Source organism: Doryrhamphus excisus, linkage group LG12 (assembly GCF_037039965.1).
Source record: "Doryrhamphus excisus strain RoL-2023G ecotype Guam linkage group LG12, RoL_Dexc_Guam_v1.1, whole genome shotgun sequence".
In the NCBI taxonomy this organism is placed as follows: Eukaryota; Metazoa; Chordata; class Actinopteri; order Syngnathiformes; family Syngnathidae; genus Doryrhamphus; species Doryrhamphus excisus.
Window position 1 is genome coordinate 18,748,903 of NC_136368.1, and position 21,098 is coordinate 18,770,000.

General features: G+C 40.3%; 4 protein-coding genes across 19 annotated transcripts in view; all 4 read right to left on the minus strand.

Annotated features, from left to right (window-relative positions):
• The window catches only part of fmnl2a (formin-like 2a), a 54,798-nt gene extending 46,839 nt beyond the window's left edge, over positions 1-7,959 (minus strand). For all 13 annotated transcript variants that reach the window (XM_058081437.2, XM_058081436.2, XM_058081432.2 and 10 more), the window contains exon 1: positions 7,704-7,959. In XM_058081437.2, coding sequence (XP_057937420.2) covers positions 7,704-7,817 — 114 coding nt within the window. In that variant the 5' untranslated portion in view covers positions 7,818-7,959. The remainder of the gene's footprint in view (positions 1-7,703) is intronic.
• Positions 7,960-9,404: 1,445 nt separating this feature from the next.
• On the minus strand, positions 9,405-14,172 carry sumo3b (small ubiquitin like modifier 3b). 4 transcript variants are annotated; one of them, XR_013629585.1, is made up of 4 exons: positions 13,960-14,165; positions 13,143-13,454; positions 11,909-12,029; positions 9,405-9,710 (listed from the first exon to the last, which is right to left on the minus strand). XR_013629585.1 is itself a non-coding variant. In XM_078795218.1 (4 exons), the coding sequence occupies exons 1-3, from the start codon at positions 13,978-13,980 to the stop codon at positions 11,964-11,966; spliced, it is 399 nt and encodes a 132-aa protein (XP_078651344.1). In that variant the 5' UTR covers positions 13,981-14,172; the 3' UTR covers positions 9,405-9,710; positions 11,947-11,963. The 4 variants fall into 4 exon arrangements, 3 of the variants coding, with proteins under 3 accessions (XP_078651344.1, XP_057937687.1, XP_078651343.1); XM_078795218.1 differs by having other exon boundaries at positions 11,947-12,029; positions 13,960-14,172; XM_058081704.2 differs by lacking the exon at positions 9,405-9,710 and having other exon boundaries at positions 11,395-12,029; positions 13,143-13,214; positions 13,326-13,454; positions 13,960-14,128.
• A 2,522-nt stretch (positions 14,173-16,694) lies between these two features.
• On the minus strand, positions 16,695-20,426 carry pttg1ipb (PTTG1 interacting protein b). Its single transcript, XM_058082227.2, has 7 exons — positions 20,167-20,426; positions 19,451-19,512; positions 19,270-19,378; positions 17,855-17,957; positions 17,579-17,641; positions 17,418-17,464; positions 16,695-17,298 (listed from the first exon to the last, which is right to left on the minus strand). Exons 1-7 carry the CDS (start codon positions 20,354-20,356, stop codon positions 17,252-17,254), a joined length of 621 nt encoding a protein of 206 aa, XP_057938210.2. The 5' UTR covers positions 20,357-20,426; the 3' UTR covers positions 16,695-17,251.
• Positions 20,427-20,896: 470 nt separating this feature from the next.
• The window catches only part of myo10l3 (myosin X, like 3), an 80,549-nt gene continuing 80,347 nt past the window's right edge, over positions 20,897-21,098 (minus strand). Inside the window, exon 41 of the mRNA XM_058081747.2 lies at positions 20,897-21,098. This exon is cut by the window's right edge and continues 883 nt beyond it. The gene's annotated coding sequence lies outside the window, so the exon portion shown is untranslated.

Consider the following 21,098-nt stretch of genomic DNA (forward strand, 5'->3'; position numbering starts at 1 on the left):
TAAATAATAACAAAAGAAACGGGACATAGTTGTGGCATTTTACTGCTTGGTAAAACAGCAAGTCGGGTAAACTGTCATTATCTATTTACAGGAGAAAATCATTGACAGATTATATTGTGCGCTATGTTGTATTTGTACAGTTGGTACTTTTACTGGAATCATCCCCCAATCTTCACCTCATATACTGTATACCATGTGACCGTTGCATTGTCTGAAGCTTGGATGGGGTCTGTATCAAACTGGTAAATGTGCATTCAAATGCAATAGGACCTCCCATTCTGCACCGCAGATGTTAATTCCGGCAACACACTGACTGAGGCAGCGTTACAAAGCATTTCTTACAAGCAGGAAGAAATGCTGAATAAGGACGGCAGCCGTGCTAAATTTATAAAGTCAAAAGTTATGTTTTGGGTCCGTATGTAGAATGTTTTGATATGATATATGCTGCATTTTGTACTGTATTGTACTGTTAAGGTCACAAAATATAAATACAGACAGAAACCACAAATCCCACCCTCATGCAGTCTGGACAAATCCACATTAGTTCCAAAAAGGCCTTGTGATGACAGTAAATAAGTGAACACATCCTGCAGCTTCCTCCTTTCACATTTGTACACACACAAAACATCGGTGACAGAAATATGACAACAATATCAATGCTACACGATAAGCTGAAAATGAAGCCATAACACAGCACCAGATGGCAGAATGACATGAACATGTATTCCTAATCCAATCCTAACAGGTCACAAGAACACGGCCACCTTTAGGGGACAATTTGGCCCAAACTATCTGGCTTCACAGTGCAGCTGCCATCTTGGAGCCGAGACAGATCATCCCGATGATAAATGCACTTAAACCCAAGGCTGAGGTTCTCCTGTACCCAAGCTGTAAAAACAAATACAGAGACAAACTCTCAAAAGTATCTGGTTGGACTTTCCATCACATGCTCTAGTAGTACTGTAACGCGTGTCCTCACAGGAATTTAGTAGGTATTGGTACAAAAAGTATGTGCTGTAATTAGTAGAAGAGGGTTTTTAGGTGGTGTCTGGTATCTAAATCCCCTAATCCTGGATGATTCGTAAATGACTGAAAAGTACAGCATTTGTATTACTCAAGTTGCTGGAAAAGCTGCACGGTGGATGAGTGGTTAGCGCGCAGACCTCGCAGCTAGGAGACTAGGGTTCAATTCCACCCTCGGCCATCTCCGGGTACTCCGGTTTCCTCCTACATTCCAAAAACATGCTAGGTTAATTAGCCACTCCAAATTGTCCATAGGTATGAATGTGAGTGTGAATGGTTGTTTGTCTATATGTGCCCTGTAATTGGCTGGTCACCAGGCGGGGTACGCCTCTCACCCGAAGACAGCTGGGATAGGCTCCAGCACCTTCCGCGACCCTCGTGAGGAAAAGCGGTAGAAAATGAATGTGGAATTGAACCCTGGTCTCCTCGCTGTGAGGTCTGCGCACTAACCACTAGACCACCTTGCGGCCCCACATACTGTTTTAATGGAATAAAAATATGCATATTGCTGGTGTAATTGAGTTTTTCCAGGGAAATAATCTTTCACTACAAGAAAAACAAAAAAATATCGCCTTGTTAACAGTATCGTGATTTATCGTATCGTGAGGCTAGTATCGTGATACGTATCGTATCGCCAGATTCTTGCCAATACACACCCCTAGTTGTTACTGATAGTGTTTCTGTACAGTATTTATTTCAGTATCATACTTTGTCAGTGGATCGCCACCATCATTCCTGCCACCCAAGCAGCAGAGCGAGAGGCAAACAACCTCCAACTGACCAGCGACGAACAATACAGACAGAGAGGCCCTGCACACAGCCAAGAGACCTCTTCTTACATAATCTGCTGACCCGCTGCCAGTCAGACAAGATGCCTTTGGGTTCCGCTCTGGGGACACATTATCGCCTCGCCCTGCTGCACTTCAGAGAGATCCCGACACTGGATGCAGGACACTTACCGAGCATTTCATTTCATGACTAATTGCTGTGGGTATCCCGCGGATTCAAACACTGCTCATACCCCAGCCATACACAGAGCGGACATACTGTCGGTTTGGGTCCGGTGCCAGGCTCTGTGTTGGGAGTCTAAGCCGAATAAAGAATGGCACTGTTCCGTTGGATTGTTGCATGGGTTTAGGCCGCGGTTCACCTTATGTCGCTCAGACAATATCCATTGTAGTGATTGTTAATCAACTCCTTGGGTGTCTTGGAAAAATATGCTTATGGGCTTTACACATGATGATGATGTAGTGCATGAATACAAAATGGATGGACGGATGTTTTGGTGCATAAAAGCCAGATTACAAAAAATATTCCACATACTTGCCATAATATAAACAGCTAAAGGAATGTCCCTTACTAAAAAACAGAAAGTGACATCCAGATTTAATGCTACTCTCATATATTCATAAGTAAAACAAAGAAACTAATGTAAAATATTTTTAATGACATTAAGAAAGTTAACATTAAACACATTTACATGAGGAGTTTTTCTCTTTCTGAATGGAATCTTTCCAAATGACTTTTCCGAAACAAAGGAATATTCCAATCGCGTGTCTAAATGCGCCGCTATAATCAACCAGAATAGTCAATGGGGCATGCGCAGTAAAACGTAAACACCAACATCACGTGATACCGACTTCCTCGAGTTTTTCTTTCCTTGTTGGAATAACTCCGTATTGCCAGTTTTTCCTTCGTCCAGTCTTGAAATTTAGTTTAAATCCAAAACAAACTTTCCTTAGCAGTCCAGTGCCGATTGCTTGCCTCCATTTTTAAAACTGAAGAACGTCTAGAGCTGCGTGTTACGTCATATCTCAGCATTCGCTGAAAGAACGCACCCGGGAACAGGAAAAGATAAAATTCAATCTTGCTAATATTTTATAATTAAGCTCGGCACATGTTTTATATAAATATGTATTTTCTTTTTTAATAAAACTGGACTCATGAATGGTGTATACAAGGGTTTAGATTCTGTTCCGCAGATGGCGCTAATGCACACGAAAGCTGCTTTCCAACCGCCAATAAACAACAGAAGAAGAAAAACACCACGAAGAAGAACGCAGTCTGACAACTTTCCGATTGAGCGGTTACAAGATACCTCAATCGGATTGGGGAAAGGAATATTCCACACCTGTGAATCTGATTATATATTCATTCGGATTGGCACTTTTCTTTCGGAATGATGTGTATACAAAGGTTACATTCTTTCCGTTAGAGCAAATAAACCGAATGGAATTGGAATATTTGGGTCCATGTATACGTGGCTAGTGTTCAGACATGCAGTACATTGCCTTGTTGTCGTGTCACTGGAGCAGCCCTCAAACAAATCTTCTTAGATGTAATCTGGCCAGACTAACTATGGAGTGAGTGCACCTCCAACAACAGCTAAGCCCGTGTCCCATATGGCACGGCGACATAACAATTGTAAACATCTCCGCCTCAGAAACACACTGCACCAGTTAAGGGGCTGAGTGTTACATTCAAGGTCAAATTTTTTTTTGCGAAGCGCTTCGAGGTTGGCACTGCATTCCACTCACACGCCTCCTTCGCTTGTGGTTCTTTTGGCCCGGGTTCCTCTTCCCTGTGTGACTCCTTCACATTGTTTCACATGCTCATCAGCAAGGCACTCAAGAGGCCAAACTACCACTTTGAAGCTTTGTTTGCATCATCTGATGTTGACTAAAATGATAGCGCTGACTCCATCGACAAGGATTTGAAATAAAATGTACATGAAGAGGCCATTCATGCCACAGATACCATGACATCAGATGTACGCTCGTTAAACAGCCTTTTGGAGCCACAGAGACCCAATTAACCTTTCATTCACGTACGCGGTGCTTCAAAAACAAGAACCGGTAATTTGCGAGGATCATAGTCGCCAATAGAAATCATTCACCCTTTAAACAAGACGAACTGGATCATAGCCGAGGCTTATCTTATCAAAGCATAGGCGGTCTCAATCAAAAAACGGGTAACTACAGAACTAACACATCTGCGGGAATTTCATTTGTCAGGAATGAAACAGTGACTTTTTAGAACAAAAACCGAGCTACCGCTGTACTTTACACCCTTGACCAGACGTAACATACCGTCCAAAGGTGACCACTTGAAGGTGACCACCGCTTAAATCCCAATGCCTCCCTTTCGTGTTACTGGGATTGGCTGATGATCAAACCTATTAGGAGTGACAGGATCAACAAGCCTCTTATGTTTACCTATAGATGGTAATGGCAATGGTAATGGTAATGGTAATGGTAATGGTAATGGTAATGGTAATGGTAATGGTTTAATTCCATTTGAACATGCATCAGATTACAATTGAATGCATCACATAATCAGTTCACAGTTCCACATGTCCAAAAGGAGTAGGAAGAAGCAAAGCTTATTAAATCCTACCCCTCCATCTGGTACTTTTACAATCAGTGACTGCTATATTTGTTCAATATAATAAGTTTTTTAAATTTTTTTGTCACCTTTTTTGTTCACTTCCTGCTTTCCTAATGAGTTTTAAAAAAAAAAAAATTTTTGTCACGTACCAAAATACGAGTTGATATGAGCATCCAATGACATAATGGTTACCATGGTAACTGTCAATATAGTGATATATATAGCACATCATGACTGGTTCAAGACTCTTCATCCTTGTATTTAGCAAACAGCAACTGCTTGTTTCTTGAATACGCTGATCGTTGTGATAAATAAAAATCAATAAAGATAAAACATCCAATAAATAATATTCCTTGTTGTTGTATAAACAACTGTTGATTTAATCTCGCTGCGACTAATCATCACATGTCATTGGTGCAAAGTCTGTCACTCTGGACTTAATACGTGAGTAAAAGGATGCTTCGCCTAAATGTGAGATTCATGGTGATAAGGACGTGAGTGAGTAGGTCTTGTCATCACGTCGGCAATCAATGCAAAGGTGCCAATGAGTTTGAGTTTAAAGGGCAGTAAGTAACGCTAAATCCCATAATTAGGGTGCTAAATTCTTCTAATGCTAGAGGGCTTCCATCCCATCAAGAGATGAGGCATCACGTTGGCAGAATGGAGTAGGAGTGGGAGTTGCGGAAAAAAGATACTGTCACCCACCAAACTAAATCATTCTCCAACCACTCACATTCGGGTCAAGTCAGATTAATCCTCCTGGCCCAAGTCGCCCACAAAGGGCTCATGAGGATGACAGCAATCCCACCCAAACAAACGCAACACTTGGACCGATCTGATCCTCTTATCAAACTCCCAACTTTTTAACAGTATAAAAGCAGACAAATTCCCTTACTGTGTATGTGACTAAACATTGCACCCACTTTTTATGATCACACAAGTCATAACAAGTCACTAGCTCGTGCCAAGTTCCTTTCTCGCTGAGTGGCACCAAATGTTTATGAGCGTACTCGAGCAGGCGACAATCACGTTTGACCTAGATTTGCAACCATTGCTCAAATTTCACCCGTCCATGCTTGTTCTTAAGTATGCCGACAACAGATATCCTAAATATGACCCGCATTGGTGAGGATTCAGACCATGCTTTGAAACTCACCAAGCGTTATCTTTTAAAACCTTCCCAAACGGTTCCGCCTTTGTAAAAGATCATAGTACAGTACTGTACAGTATCAGGACAGATAGTAATGTCATATACACTGAGAAGTAAAGCAAATTCTGCAATTCATGCAGAGTTTTGATTGCCGCTGGAAGAGGTATTAATGTAGCAATAAGGCATCATAAAAAGGCGCTGTTGATTTCTAAAGAACAACAAAGTTGCATCCATGCTATGCCCAATATTCATTCATTCATTCATTTTCTACCGCTTTTCCTCACGAGGGTCGCGGGGGTGCTGGAGCCTATCCTAGCTGTCTTCGGGCAAGAGCCGGGGTATACCCTGGACTGGTCGCCAGCCAATCCCAGGGCACATATAGACCAACAACCATTCACACTCACATTCATACCTATGGACAATTTGGAGTCGCTAATTAACCTAGCATGATTTTGGAATGTGGGAGCAAACCGGAGTACCCGGAGAAAACCCACGCATGCACGGGGAGAACATGCAAACCGAGTGTGGAATTGAACCCTGGTCTCCGAGCTGTGAGGTCTGCGCGCTAACCACTAGACCGCCATGCCGCCCTGCCCCAATATTTCTTTATTTTGGCTAAAATGGTTGACTTAGGTCTTATATTCACATTTTAGAAGCTAAAATCATCCATTTTCTATACTGCTTATCCTCACTATGGTCACAGGGGGGTATGCTGGAACCTATCCCAGCTGAGGAAAGGCGGGGTACACCATGGACTGGTCGCCAGCCAATCACAGGGCACATATAGACATGCAAACTCCACACAGAGATGCCCAACGGAGATTCCAAGACCAACATGTTAGCCACTCAACCACCATGCGACCCGAGGCTGAAATCAGAGGTTATTTATATATAAAAATTTTGAAAACACGATTAATCTATTACCAAAATAGTTGCCGATTAATCTGGTACTCAATTCATAGATTGTTGCAGTTCTAAGTTGACTATCTGGTTAGAATTGTTGATACCTTGTTTAATAACACCTGATTACAACTACATAAGTTCAATTACTGCAGTGTACTTTCAACTTTCAACACGATGTAATTTCAAGGTGGCAACACAAAATAAAAATGACCTCATAAAAGATGGATAATGCAACATTAAAGCCAAATATGTGTCATTTTGTTCAAGAAACAGGGTTAAGGTTTTAGGCGAAGGGTTATCATAGACTTGTTGATTTAATGTTTATTATTGCCGTTTCAGGGCTGAAATAAAAATATGCTGCATTCTATATTCAATAGTTTGGTTACCTCACCTTTTTTTAATAACATCTAATTGGGGGAACTGTGTTTTGAAGAATCTACGAGTGCACTACTTGGTTGCAACCAGCAGAGGTGCTGTTGAGTCAGTCTCAACTAGTGTGCAGTCAATATAAAAACAGTTCTAAAATGCTATTTTTTTTTATTGTTTATAGGTATGAATCTGAGTGTGAATGGTTGTATGTATGTCTACTCCGGCATAGGCTCCAGCAAACTAAGGGAATGGATGGTTGTTTTAAAATAATTATTTTCCATATGGATGACGGAGGAACCATAAACATGTCTCATAATAAATTACATCTCTTGACAATTTCAACTAAAAGCATTTAAATTGTAGTAAAATGGAATTCCTTAATGGTAGTATTTTTTATATACAGTTCTTGGTATTACACCGGTGTACTTATTAAAGTATATTAACTTTTCTCCATTGTTTGTACTATATATAACACATACTTTGAGCACTTTGTAGTTGTCTTTGTACTTTGTTGCTTTGACGCAACTCCAGACATGATGGGAATTTGGGAAATACATAAATAATGTCAATTATTCAACATTTTTAAAGTTATTTTTAGGTACACTTGGTTAGTGTTTTCATTAAAGAGTTATCAGAGCACTAAAAGCAGCTTGGTGCTAATTTTCTGGTTTATAAAATGTGTTATTATTCAGTTAGACAGACAGAATTCATTAAAGTGGAGTATTTTGGATGACTCCCATTACCAGGATCTGGTAGCAACAAAGGGGACCAGGCGTGTGGGGAACTGTGCCGGGGGGTCCAGCCCATAACTCGAACAGCTGTCCCGTTCCAGGAGACACGGAGAAAAAGTACAAAGTTTATTTGAACTCACCAAAACAATAGCGAATCTTTCCTCCAGCTCTCCGGGGTCCGGCATGGGGAGTTTTAGGGGCATGTTGTGGCCCCTGAGATCCGTGTGTTGGTCCATGCTCCCTGCGTTCCCCATGTTGGACGGATCAGTTCAAGAGCTAAGAAAAAAGATAAGTAAAAAAAAATATCCGCGTGTCTTTTGGTTGTAAAGGTTCGATTCCTTCCTTTACTTCTTCAGCATATAGACCACATGTGTGAGTGAGGGGGGGTAATGGAGCGGACCGAGCCCCTGTTGAGGAGGCATTTTCACGGCAACAACAATACGGAGAAGGAGGGTGTTGCTGTTGAGGCGAGCTCGGAAAAGTTCCTCTCTTCTCTTGCTGTTATCCAAATTTTGCCCAATTCCGGCTCCACTTCCAGTCGGTGGGGATGACGAGGAGCATGATTCAACGTTTTGCACTTTCCACGTCGCGGAGTAGTCCGAAGAGGAGGAGGAGGTGATGTGCGCCCATTAACTAATCCCTCCTCTGCTGCTGAGAGGGTCGTCAAAGAAGGAGGAGGGAGGGGGGGGGTTCGAACTCGCACAGTCACACTGCCGCTGCACACATGTTCATCACGCCCTACAATGAGCCCTTTTCAAGGCCAAGCCTCCTTTTTTTTCCGTGGGGCGTATCTCCTCAAACGCCGTAGCCAAGGAGATTAACAGTTTGTTGTGTTGCATTGTGGTACTTTGAGTCCGCTAAAACAAGGAAAGCGTTTTTTTAAACGTCACAATGGCGTCCCTTACGGTCTTAAAGTTATCTTTTAACTTCAAATATCTCTTAAAGACAAAAACAACGTTTATATGCCGAAATACGTCATCGTAGCAACTTAACGGCTACAGTTTTTTTAGCTAGTAGTAGTAGTAGTAGAAATCTTCTTCCGGGTCACGTGTTTACGGACTTACTTGTGATAGGCAGAGTTCATGTAGCATTGTTTGTGGCGAATAAAAAATATATTAACAAATCAATCAACGCCCACTGGGGGTCGTCAAAAAATAGTAACACTCCCCTGGATAATGAGAAAGAACAAGAATGTGTTTTTAAATCATATTGTGTTAGTTATGTTTTTCTTTTTCAAGTTTAACAGTGAACTCATGGCTGTTAATACATATAGTACATCACCACGCTTAACAACGCCATCTGGTGGTGAACCACATATCGCTTATAATGCAGACTGCACTTGTGATGGCCCTCAATCTTCAAGGTCTCTTGAAACTAAGTTCCAAAAGTAGTTGTTAATTATACAATAAATATGTTAAATATTTGTAAAAAAAAAAATAACAATTAAGGAATTATAAATGACTGAAGGTGTGGTTTGTCAGTAACAATGTGTGGACAGCATACATTCAGCCACCCAGATGTTTTTCCCTTAAGGAAAAGCAAATAAATGTGCTACTAGCTGACTGTATTTACCTTTACTTTGTTTGATACCACCTTATGTATTGTGGTAGATGTTATCACTGCAACACACGCAGCCTGCAGATCTGACGTGGCATCTGTAAGGAATTTCAAGAGAAAGTTCTGCTGTACACAAAAGCTGCTCAACATCTGGAAAAATAAAGTCCAAGCTAAAGTCGACTGACGAGTGTCGAAACGAGGGTGGACTTGGACTTATTCATCACGAGATGCCTGCTACTCTCTGTAGTTGAGCAAATAAACGGAGACACTGTATGTGTAAACAACTTAAGTTTGCGTTTAATGGTAATAGTTTACACTTGCACAATTCAACATGTCCGAAAGGTAGCAGGAAGAAGCCGTTTATTTCTTCTTCTTCTGTCTCTCAGCAGTTATTATAACCTGTGTTTAACTTTCATTCCAACAATCGGTGATATTTCCTCACATTTGTGACATCTGTTGACAAGGGCGGGGACGACACAAGCTCGCACACCCAAGGGTGACATCAGCACGCCACGCTAACTCTGGAGACGAGTGGTTCACAGAGGTTCTCCATCGTGCACACTGGTTCCATTCAGGCAGCTGGAGCGACTCTGCAGAGGAGTGCGTCACATGTGAGGAGTTAGTTGGCAGGACACAGCGAGGATGTGACTGACCTCATCCCATCACTACGTGTTCCATGTTAACTTGATTTGCTGGGCCTGGAGAACACCCAACCTCCCAAGCCCCTATTGTATCCACCATGTTTTCTTAGTACTCTTTCTGGTTATTCTTGTCTGAAGGGGACCTATTATGGTGTATTTTCAGCCCTTTGTTTTGAGTTGTGGACTCCTACACGATAACCCACACAGAATGCTTTCTAGATCTTCCAGAATCTGAACCTATTCCTGCTCTTTCTGGTTATTCTTGTCTGAAGGGAACCTATTATCCGTATTTCCAGCCCTTTGTTTTGAGTTGTGGATTCCTACACGATAACCAGTACAGAATGCTTTCTAGATCTTCCAGAATCTGAACCTATTCCTGCTCTTTCTGGTTATTCTTGTCTGAAAGGGACCTATTATCCGTATTTTCAGCCCTTTGTTTTGAGTTGGGGATTCCTACACGATAACCCGTACAGAATGCTTTCTAGATCTTCCAGAATCGGAACCTATTCCTGCTGTATCTGTTTTAATTTCTTCTACCCACGGCCCGCCTCCCGCCATGCCCAATCAATGACAATCAACTTGTACAGTTGCTATGGGCATGCCCTTATTAGGAAGTGTGGCTCACTGTGATGTCATAGTGAGTCGGTGTTAGGAAAAACATCTTTCAGGGATCACTTCCAAATGTGTAAACCTCATTATATGAAACTTTGGCATTGTTTAACACGGGAATATAATATTCTAATTACATTTATAGGTTGGAAATGTGGAAAAAAGCACAACAGATCTGCTTTTGAGCGGTCACTGAGATAATCTGGAATGGGTGTGTAAATCTGAAACCGTTGAACTGAAAGACTGTTTCTAGTACAGTATGTTTTCATGAATATTTATACTTTGCTTGGCATTGCCAACTGTAGAACAGGCCCCGTGTAATGGATAAATACTTGAAGGTGATGGGCTGAATGAGACATCTGTTACACACTGAATAATAATGAACAGTGTGCTGTCAGCAGAGCGTCACATGACACAAGTTATGGTGAATGAGCTGTGAAACAATAAGTCTCTGTTAACAAGTCCAAATACAGATGTGGAGATTTGCTGCATCATGACCCCACTGACAAAAATAATGTGTATTGGGATTAGTATTAACGGTTTATTCTTTCAAAATAAAACCCAACTCAATCACGTCATGGATGAGGGTGACCCCACTGTACGCATCTAGGTAAACATTAGCTTTAAAAATTATTATTGTAATAAAGCTGTGTCTCAAATTTAATTTGGTGGTAAAAGCAAATGTTTACACTGGTACAACCACCGATAAAAAAAAAAAAGATGGAAGACGAGAGGTTGAATTCTAGGAGGAAAGAAACGAGCAACTCTTTGGTACAATTGTGGCCTCTAGTGGCTGTAACGTGTATTACAAACCCTTCCCATTAAAAAAGGGATTTGAAGCATGACGTCATTTCATGGGAACGCTCCAGAAAGCAAAAACTCAAACCATTTTTATAAAATTGAAGAGGAATCTAAATTATTGTATACATTACAGGAAAGACCAAAGTACCACCTTTCCCCCCGTAAAAAATAAAAACAAAAACCCTTGGGAATTAAAATAAAAAATAAAACCCTTCACTTAAAAAAAAAAAACAAAAAACACACACTTTATTTTTGTTTGTTTTTTGGTCCAGCAACATGACTGTACTTTGTCTTAATTTCGGTCAATCTGCTTTGAGTGCAACATCAGAAACACAGCTACATCATTCATACGCATATTCCCCATCTGCAAACATGATGCAAATCAGTCAAATCGTGAATTTAACACTCACACACACAAAAACTAAAAAAAAAAACACAACTAAAGTGTGATAAGCTTGTTAATCATATTGTGAATTCACACTTGCTACAGTATGACAATATGATGTTCAAAAAAAAAGGATCTTCAGTTCTGGTCCAATGTAGGCCCAATGTAGTATGATTAGCGTCTCTGCATGGACACAATGTAGTCACGTGAAATAAACAGGTTAAAAATCATACCCATTTGCAAAGCAAGGCCGTCGGAAATGTAAAAACTGCTGCTGCATGTTGTGAAAAGCCCAGCACCCATCCCAGCAGAAAGGAAAAAGAAAAAAACCCAAACAATAATAAACACTTACAACATGGGAAGCAAAAATAAAAATGTGTGGGGACGCACAAGAGAATGGACTCTGCTTAAGAAAAGGCTCCTCCTGTCTGTTGCTGAAACACATCAATAGTGTCCTCGTCCTCCATTTCCAGCTGCGGAAAACAAAACATATTGACGCACTCAGTCACTCAGTTGTACACCTTTTTTTTTTGCTTAACATGCATATGGCTGTTTGTGTGGGGGCGGGGGCTGCAGCCTGAGTGGTATGTGCCACTGCACACTTGATGATATGATGCCAGTGTGCCCTGTTGCCCACTTGCTTATTATTATGTGTGACCAGATAAGATACTCACCGTGGTGTCATTCCACTTTCTGGCATCTTTGTTTACACATTTTGCCAGGTTCAAAACCAGATAGTATTTCTAAGCATTCTATTTATGAGACATGTATTTGATGATAAATTAGCACACTGAGTGGAGATGTGCTTTGTAAATAAAGTACCATTTAAATATTGGCAGTCACATAAATAGCACACCCCTCCTTTCATTTTGTCAAAGTAGCTTTAATAATTTTATTTTTAGTTTTATTTCACCCTATCATTACATCAAGATATTGTTATCGTGAGCCATGTATCGCTAATCATATTGTGAGGTGGTATACAGACTATTACATATTGTTAAATACAGCGATACCTTGATTAAATGTTCGCCCCGGTTACCATGTTTTTTTTTGGTTAACATCCCAAATTGTGTACTGCATTGTGGGCCGTGAGCACCATTTTAGGTTGCTTATGTCAGAGTTGTAGAGAGATACATGAAGTAAAACACATGGATCGCACAAAAGAGATCTTATATGTCATCTTTGTGTGCATGTGCAGATTGGCGACTTAAATTTGCACCCATCTTTGTGTGCATGTGCACATTGGTGACTCAAAATTGCACACAGGTCTGACTGTGAGTGTGAATGGTTGTTTGTCTATATGTGCCCTGCGGGTGTACCCCTCATCTTGCTACTCGTCACCTGTGACCCTAATGAGGACAAGCACTACAGAAAATGGTTGGATGGGTGCAATTTGTCTCCTTGCGAGTCTACTTTCGGCTTCTTTCGTGACTTAAATGTCGTTAAAGGGGTGTGACAGGCTGTGATGATTCACGGATGGAAGCATGTACAGTAGATTCAAGCGCAACATGGCTTCCAATTGCATAATCTATATGTAAAATTGACTCTTAAAAAGGTCTAACAAGCAAGTGTTGTGCATCACCAACCTGTGCAGGCGTGTCCAGCTCATTTATGGGCTGCCCGTCAAACCGAAATCTTATCTGACGCATCGACAGCCCCTGTAAAGAGACAGAATCAATAATTATAGAGTGACACTCCAATTGTAAAGTACACAATTGGACAATACATAGGAAAATGATATTGAATGATATGCTTAGAAATGAGCCGACCTGTCGTTCACAGTATGCCTTCATGAGTTTGCTGAGTGCAGTGTGCCTTTTGATTTTGAACTGTACCACTGAGCCATCTTGACCTGCTACCTTCAGGTTAATGTGGTCGTTCTCCGTTTTCACTCCTTCCTGCACACAAAAAGTCACAACAGGAGTCAACTACAAACACTCAAAAACGTCTTTATCAAGGTAATATGTATGCTGAAAGCCCCAAAAGGACAATATTGAGACTATTTTAGCCTTATACGCTTATCATTGGACTAGAGCCACAACCAGTGGTTAGCATAGTATGCTAGCCCATGTCCAAACTGGCGCAGAAAGCCACAATGGCGCAAAAAAGAGAGCTACCCTGATATCGCTCAAAACTTCACCCGGACAAAAAAAATAAGTCAGACGATACCGTTACAGCATCCGCTTGACATACTGTCCTGTAAATAAATATGTAAAAGTTTGCATATTTCGCAAAGAAAATCGGTAAATTTGACAACCTTTGTTTTAGCCCCCCCCTCTCAAATGCGCCATCCTAAACCTGCAAGCGGCGCTAGCTTAGCCGGATGACCATTTAGCTTGAGCCGTTTAGCAACCGGCAAAACGGGTGAGAGTCTATTTACTACCTCGAAGAGAAAGTGCTCACCTTTGGCTTTTCGTCCGACATCCTGCTCTTTTTGTTAGCGGTAAAAAAAAAATGTTTTAAATCAAAAAGGAGACAGACTGCTAACCGGCCGGGGGAAACTGGACCGTTTTTCGACTATTTCGTGGTGGCGCAGGCGCGCGCACTGAAATTTAAACTGTAATTCGAGCAAAATCGTCACGTGGTCCACTCTGCTGGGCGGACCTCGGACACGGGAGCGCGCAGGGTAATCTCCGCGTGACCGAGGTCCCTGTGCGCGTTCACAAGAAATGGATGAAACTATCTGCTAGTCAAAGATCGTCTCAATACCAAGACCACTGTGTTGTTTTTTAATAACCTACAGCAGGAGCACTGTACTGTAAAAACAATAGTCAAAGATCCTCTATATCACTTGTTCTAAAATGGGGTACTTGTGAGGAAAATAGGACCTTTTTTGGTATTCTTATGTAAAACATGACCACAAAACACAAGTAGGATATGGGAGCTAAAAATGCAAGTAACAGAACACATAAATTTCGACTATATGCCCTAAAAAAACCCCTCCCAAACACCTCCAATGTTCTATTTACATAACTAACCTGTATATAAACTAAGCTACAGCGACATTGTTAATGTAGCGGCTAACACGAAGAGCTAGCCTCTCGCTACTACTGCAAGGTAGCCCATTCTAACACAGTGTGACAGGACACCAATCTGCACTGACTAGGAAATAAGAACAAGAATATGAAAAATGACAAATAGATAAGACTGCGTTGGGATATCATGGACTATGTTTAACGCTGCATGCCACTCATTGCAGAGGAAACTACTACTGCCATCTTAAGGCGCCATCTCTTGTGTGGAGTTTGCATGTTTTTCCAGTGCGTGTGTGTGTGGGTTTTCTCCAGGTGCTCCGGTTTCCTACCACATTCCAAAAATATGCAACCGGAGACTCTAAATTGTCCATGGGTATGAATGTGAGCATGAATGGTTGTTTTGTGTGTATGTGCCCTGTCTGGAAACCAGTCCGGGGTGTACCTGCAGCTGTGCACACTGCGGTCCACAGCACTGGTAATTACCTTGGTTATTCCATTAGATATAGTTGATATATAGTTGCTGATATAGTTCATCTTCAAACAGCTAAAATAATGCATAAGGCTAAAAATAACCAATTAGCTAAAAATGTCATCCAATACTTCTCTACAAGAGAGGAGAAATATGATCTCAGGGAAGAAGTACATTTGAAACACTTCTATGCTAGGACTAGCAACAAAAAAAAAAAACAAAACAAAAAACAACCTTAAACTATATTAGGAAAGCAGGAAGTGAACAAATGTAACAGTTACTGATTGTAAAAGTACCAGATGGAGGGGTAGGATTTAATAAGCTTTGCTTCTTCCTACTCCTTTTGGACATGTGGAACTGTGAACTGATTATGGGATGCATTCAATTGTAATCTGGTACTTTTCCATCTGGTACCATCAGTAAAGTTACATTTGTTCACTTCCTGTTTTCCTAATATAGTTTAAGTTTTTTTTTTTAAATCACGTACCGAAGTTTTAATAATACATCTCTACTTTTTGTGTGTGGTACTGCAAACTTAAACTTAGCCTATTTCCGGTACTTGTTCAGCATTCCTGTGCAACGTTCCGCTGATGTTATCACTGTTAATGTAATCCTTCTGCATCGTTCTTGTGAGTTGTGTCCTCCATTTACCTTTGTGCCACAGGGGACGACAAGGACTCTATCTAGCCTCTCTGGTCCACATTTTAGCTTGTAGATTTTGCAGTTGGCACTCCCAGGTTGGACACAGTAAGACAGTCATTTTAGACTTAGAGATCCTGAACGTTACGAGCAAAAAAAGTGGTAGACTTAAAAAAAAAAATGTCACTGGCCTTCAGCAGGATCCAAGTGGCTGTCCGTTAAGACACAGGACAATCTTCAGGCCAAATCCAAGTTTTTGTTGACTGCAGACCAATTGACCGTCAGACGGCATCTGTGACAGAAGTTTCAAAGTAAGTTTACTGATGAGAAAAAAAAGGAACCTGGAAGGTACTATCATAAGGTGATCCCACCTGTTTCCCACACAACATAAGTGGCGAGGGTACCATCATGATCACGAGTCCTTTTTTCCATCAGTGGAACAATGGAGGGCGTGAAACTGCAGCTGGCAGCTGGCTATGTGGAGATGTTACAGGGGGTATCCCACATGATTGAAGGCCCTCACATCCGTATGGTAATGTGGCTTTTTCAAAAGAACTGTGACTTCCTTATATGGGCATGCCTGCATACAAGCTGTAAGTCTGGAATAAATTAAAACAGACGCAGTGTAGTTTCTGGAAGACCTTGAAAGCTTTCTGTGCAGGTTATCGAGTGTCACTGCTCTCTAGGAGTCCACAACTCAGTACAAAAGGTCCAAAAATTTGCATTCAACAGTGCAAAATTTTTAATTCTTGCATTTTTTACACTGGTCTTTAAACAGTTTTAATCAAGAGTGCAAGTGATTTTTCAAAAATGCTTAATTTTAATGACCTACTGCAACATTAAAACATCCTGCATTTGACAGGAAGGTTTTGTTTTTAAGGTTTTTTAAGGCAAAAACACTCATCCAAAATCCTCTTTGCATGAGAAGTGTTGTTTTTAAGAACCTACCGCAAAACATTAGTAAAAAAAATCCTGCAAATACTCATCAAAGGTCCTCTATGAAAAAAAGTCAGCGTAACAAACCACTGAAGTAAAACCGCATTGATGCACAATAAAAAGCACATCACATTTCTGGATGGTTTAATTTTTTTTTTTTTTTTTACACAAGCAATAACAAAATGTTCAAATGTTTCCATTTCTAACATTATGAACCATCTTACAGCGAGTTGTGGTACAATTCAATAATTCAGCAATAGCAATGTGACATTGACATACATACAGTAAATGTGCTTAGTAAAACATTGTGTGAAAATACTGTACTGTCATTCTATGTGCATGGAATGCATATCACCACGATTATCAAATTAGACATATACTCCAATGATTTTGACCAATGGATGAATATAAAACACTGTAGTGGAGAGTTAACAGTACAAAAGAAATCAGTAGCCACTTAAATAAGACCTTTTGGTAAACATAAATTCAAAGAATGACACAATCACAGTTAAGCATACTTGTATAAGGAAATGTGCTTGATATTCATGTTATTGGTGTCAATTTTGAGGAAAGTTGTCAACCAATCATAGCCAAGGGTATACCGCGGTTTCAAACAGTGGCCTCCACTCGAATAGACACTGTGTCTCTCTGCTACCGTCTGGCCACTTTTGAGGAATTATTTTTTATCATCCATGCGTGAGTAGGGAGGATCCTTATTAAGACCTAAAAGTAAAAATAAAAAAAACTGTCACCTTCATTCAAACTGTTTTTTTTTAGTTAGTAGCAAGTTCACACCAGCAGATGGCGGTATAGGGTTGTTTATATAAAAAACGTAGCCTCACCATATTTCTGCCTTATTTTATCATGTCTCAGTTGCATTTCCACTCTCCTGTACGGGCAAAAAATAAGTGTTAAAAAACCGGCGCACTCATGTAAGCCTTTTAAAATCAGAATCATCCTTTCAGAAGATCAAACAAAGTAAAAGTGACAGTACTATTTTTACCTTTCTTTCTGCCGAGAGTTCCTTTCTCTGGTTTGGTGCTGTTCTCTTACATCATCATCATTTCTAAAAGATAACAAAAAAAAGTTACTTTTGTGTGAAGACTAAAAAAAGATTTTTAAAAAACGCAAGGAAATGCCAGTCAAATTGCAGCAGGATTTTGCAGACGCCCGTATCAGCCTCGAAGAAGAATTACGCTATTGTGTGCTTTGCAACCCCCACCCCCCCACCCACCCAAGCAGATTTCAATGTCATGTGACTCGCGGCTCCACTGCTCACCTGGTTCTCTGACGCCTGCAGCAGCACAAGCAGCACACAAACAAGGGGATGAGGACGACGCCGGCCAAAACTGCCAGCGCGATGATCAAAATCTGGAAGTTTACTAGAAGTCAAACAGGCACATCAAAGAAAGCAGTGAGTCCCTTGTTGAGCAGAGTCTTGCTGGGTCAAATACAAATAAGCCCATTACAAATGTGAGGATGCCATTTAAAGAAGCTACGGCCACCCAGCTGCATGGTCCAAAAGACGTTATTCCTCCTTGTGAGCCCCAGTTATTACCACACAGATGACAGTCTTAAGTCCACCACAACATCTCCACACTTCCAGGTGCCGCTTGACACCCATGCACTACCTAACGCTCCTTTGTTCCATTGAAGGAAAAACAAAACACCCTAAATCATGGCGCCCCCCTCCACTGCAAAACAGGTCAGGTAATCGTGGAAGTCATCAGGACCCTCCAAGGTTATTGACAAGGTTACCATCAAGGTTATTTGACATTTTTTGTTCCATAACTCTCAGGGTCTTTGAAGTATACATTGACTGTCTTACTGGATTACTCAGCAGCATCGTTCAAATCGAGAAAGAAAAATTAGTAGTGTGAATATCTGAGAGGAAATTTCATTAAAACCACATTTTGGCTAATATTTTGCCTGTAGTCTTAAACATTTGGTTGGTTGATTAACAGCCTATTTGACTTTAATGCATTAAATTGCTTTCTCAAAATGTCATTGTATGGTCATATCACCTTGTACTTCGGTATGTAACAAAAATAAAATTAAAACAAAAAAAAAAACACAAACCAAAAAAAAACGTAAACTATATTAGGAAAGCAGGAAGTGAACAAATGTAACAGTTACTGATAAAACTGATAAAAAAAATATATATATATATAAATAATCACCTCGTACTTTGGTACATGAAAAAAAAAACTTAAACTCTATTAAGAAAGCAGGAAGTGAACAAATGTATCAGTTACTGATTGTAAAAGTACCAGATGGAGGAGTAGGATTTAATAAGCTTTGCTTCTTCCTACTCCTTTTGGACATGTGGAACTGTGAACTGATTATGTGATGCATTCAATTGTAATCTGATGCATGTTCAAATGAAATAAAACCATTACCATTACCAAATGTTTTTGTCTCATTCCCATTTCTTTTTGAGGTGTTTGACTTGGAGACAGCTGAGACGCAGTTACAACATTTTTGTTCTATATGAAGTTAATATTTTCATATAGAATACCACCGTACAAACTTCTAAATCCCTCCATTGATGAAATAACACTGCTATAGTCACAAACGATCTGATCAATGCGCATGAAAGGATTAATCACGTTTTGCCTTTTTGTGGCTATAAAGAACATAACAAGCAAACATACCAAAAAGCACATTCTTTCATGTATAAATTATTGTACTCACTCCAACAAAACCCCCATCGTGCTTCCTTGAGCGGACACACACTACTTGGAGGCAGGATGCTCTTCACTGGGTAGTCCAAACACTGCTTGGTTGGCATACACCACAAACACTGCAACAACACATTCAAGCAGCCATTTATCCTCAATTACATGACATACCAATAGTATACTGGGAGACCTACAGTGACGTTCTGCAGACATTCCCCACAGCTGGTGTTGGACTTGGAGGAACAAGATGCTACAACTGAAAATATGGACAGTAAAGCATTGACATGAATGTATCGTTTTTTTTTAGTGATATGATGATACTAAGCAGCAATAATGTAATTGCCATGTCTTACGATCAAAACACTTAATTGCCACCAGTGGGCACAATTCCATGCAGTCTGGGGATTGCTATGATGTGCTGTAATATAATAGGTTAACTGATAGTTGGTGTGTAACTTCTAGCACCTGTAATATCACCATTTCAAAAGGGAAATTGAACAAGCAAGACTTTTTTATTGCCTTCTCCCAAACGTAAAAAAAAGCTATGTGAATTTAAAATGTTTTGTTCAGTAGTTTCAAAGTGGGTCACGTGATTAAAGACAGTCATGGGATTGAAAAAATGATGCAACTCAAATCTAACTTTTTTGAAAAAGCTGTGAAGAGACATTAAAGTGTTGAACGCGACATTCTTTGCTTAGCGAATATCACTTTGGTTGTATATTATTAAACGGAACTCATGACACATTTTATATGGAACGACTGCTTTTGTAGTTACTAGCTAGAATTGAGCAAATTCATCGTTCAGGAAGCTAACGGGCGAGGAGCAGAGATTTAGTTTAGCATAATTTAGCATGTCATGTGACACATAAAAATAAATAAAAAAAACATTCGAGGTGTCTTAAAAACTTACTCGGAGTAGCAGAAGGCGTCGGCAGTTGCGCCTCAGTGGCAACCAGGCCGTAGAAAAGTAAAATCAAGACAGTGTAGGAAGCAAACATTGTGAAGAGGAGGGAGGGAGAGAATAATGAAGCAGCCAACTGTTGCTGCTGCTTCAAGCAGGAGGGCGGGGATGACGTCACAAAATCTCGACGTGACGTCATCAAAGAGCTGCTTTAACCCACTCGGCTACGTTAGGAACGTTTAGCCTTCAGTACAAAAGTCATATATTTTCCATTTTGTGCGGCAAAACACGTACATTTATGGGTCCTTTGATGCTGGGAGTCTACCTAATGCCTGTATAAAAACTTTAAAAAAATAAATGAAGTCTCCTTGTGCCTGAATAAAAATAAACAACAGCACGATAACTCGTAATTATATTAAACAATTTTATTAAGCTTTCTATTGTTATTGTCTTTGTATCGTTTTGAATTTTCGTCGTTACGAATGGAATCTTTCTGAATGACTTTTCCGAAAACAATGGTATACATGGAAAGTGTCAATCTCGTGTTTACATGCGCCGCTACAATCAAACAGAATAGTCAATGGAGCATGCGCAGTAAAACGTAAACATCAACATCACGTGATACCGACTATTCCGTATTGAGTTTTTCATCCGTCCAGTCTTGAAACGATGCGCAATGGCCACAAATACATTTTATAAACCCTGCACATGAATAATTAAGAAACACACACACATCAGCTTTTGAAATACAATAATTTATTAAAGCATCTGTAAATTTTGATATAAAACATTTTCAGATTTTTTTCTTTCTTTCCTTGAAAACAATCAGAAATCTGAAGATACAGTCATCGTCAATGGCAATCAACAGTCTGGTGTGGCCGCCGGCAGCTGACCAGATCTATGCAAGTACGTTAAATGGAAGCCAAGTGATGCCAAGTGAA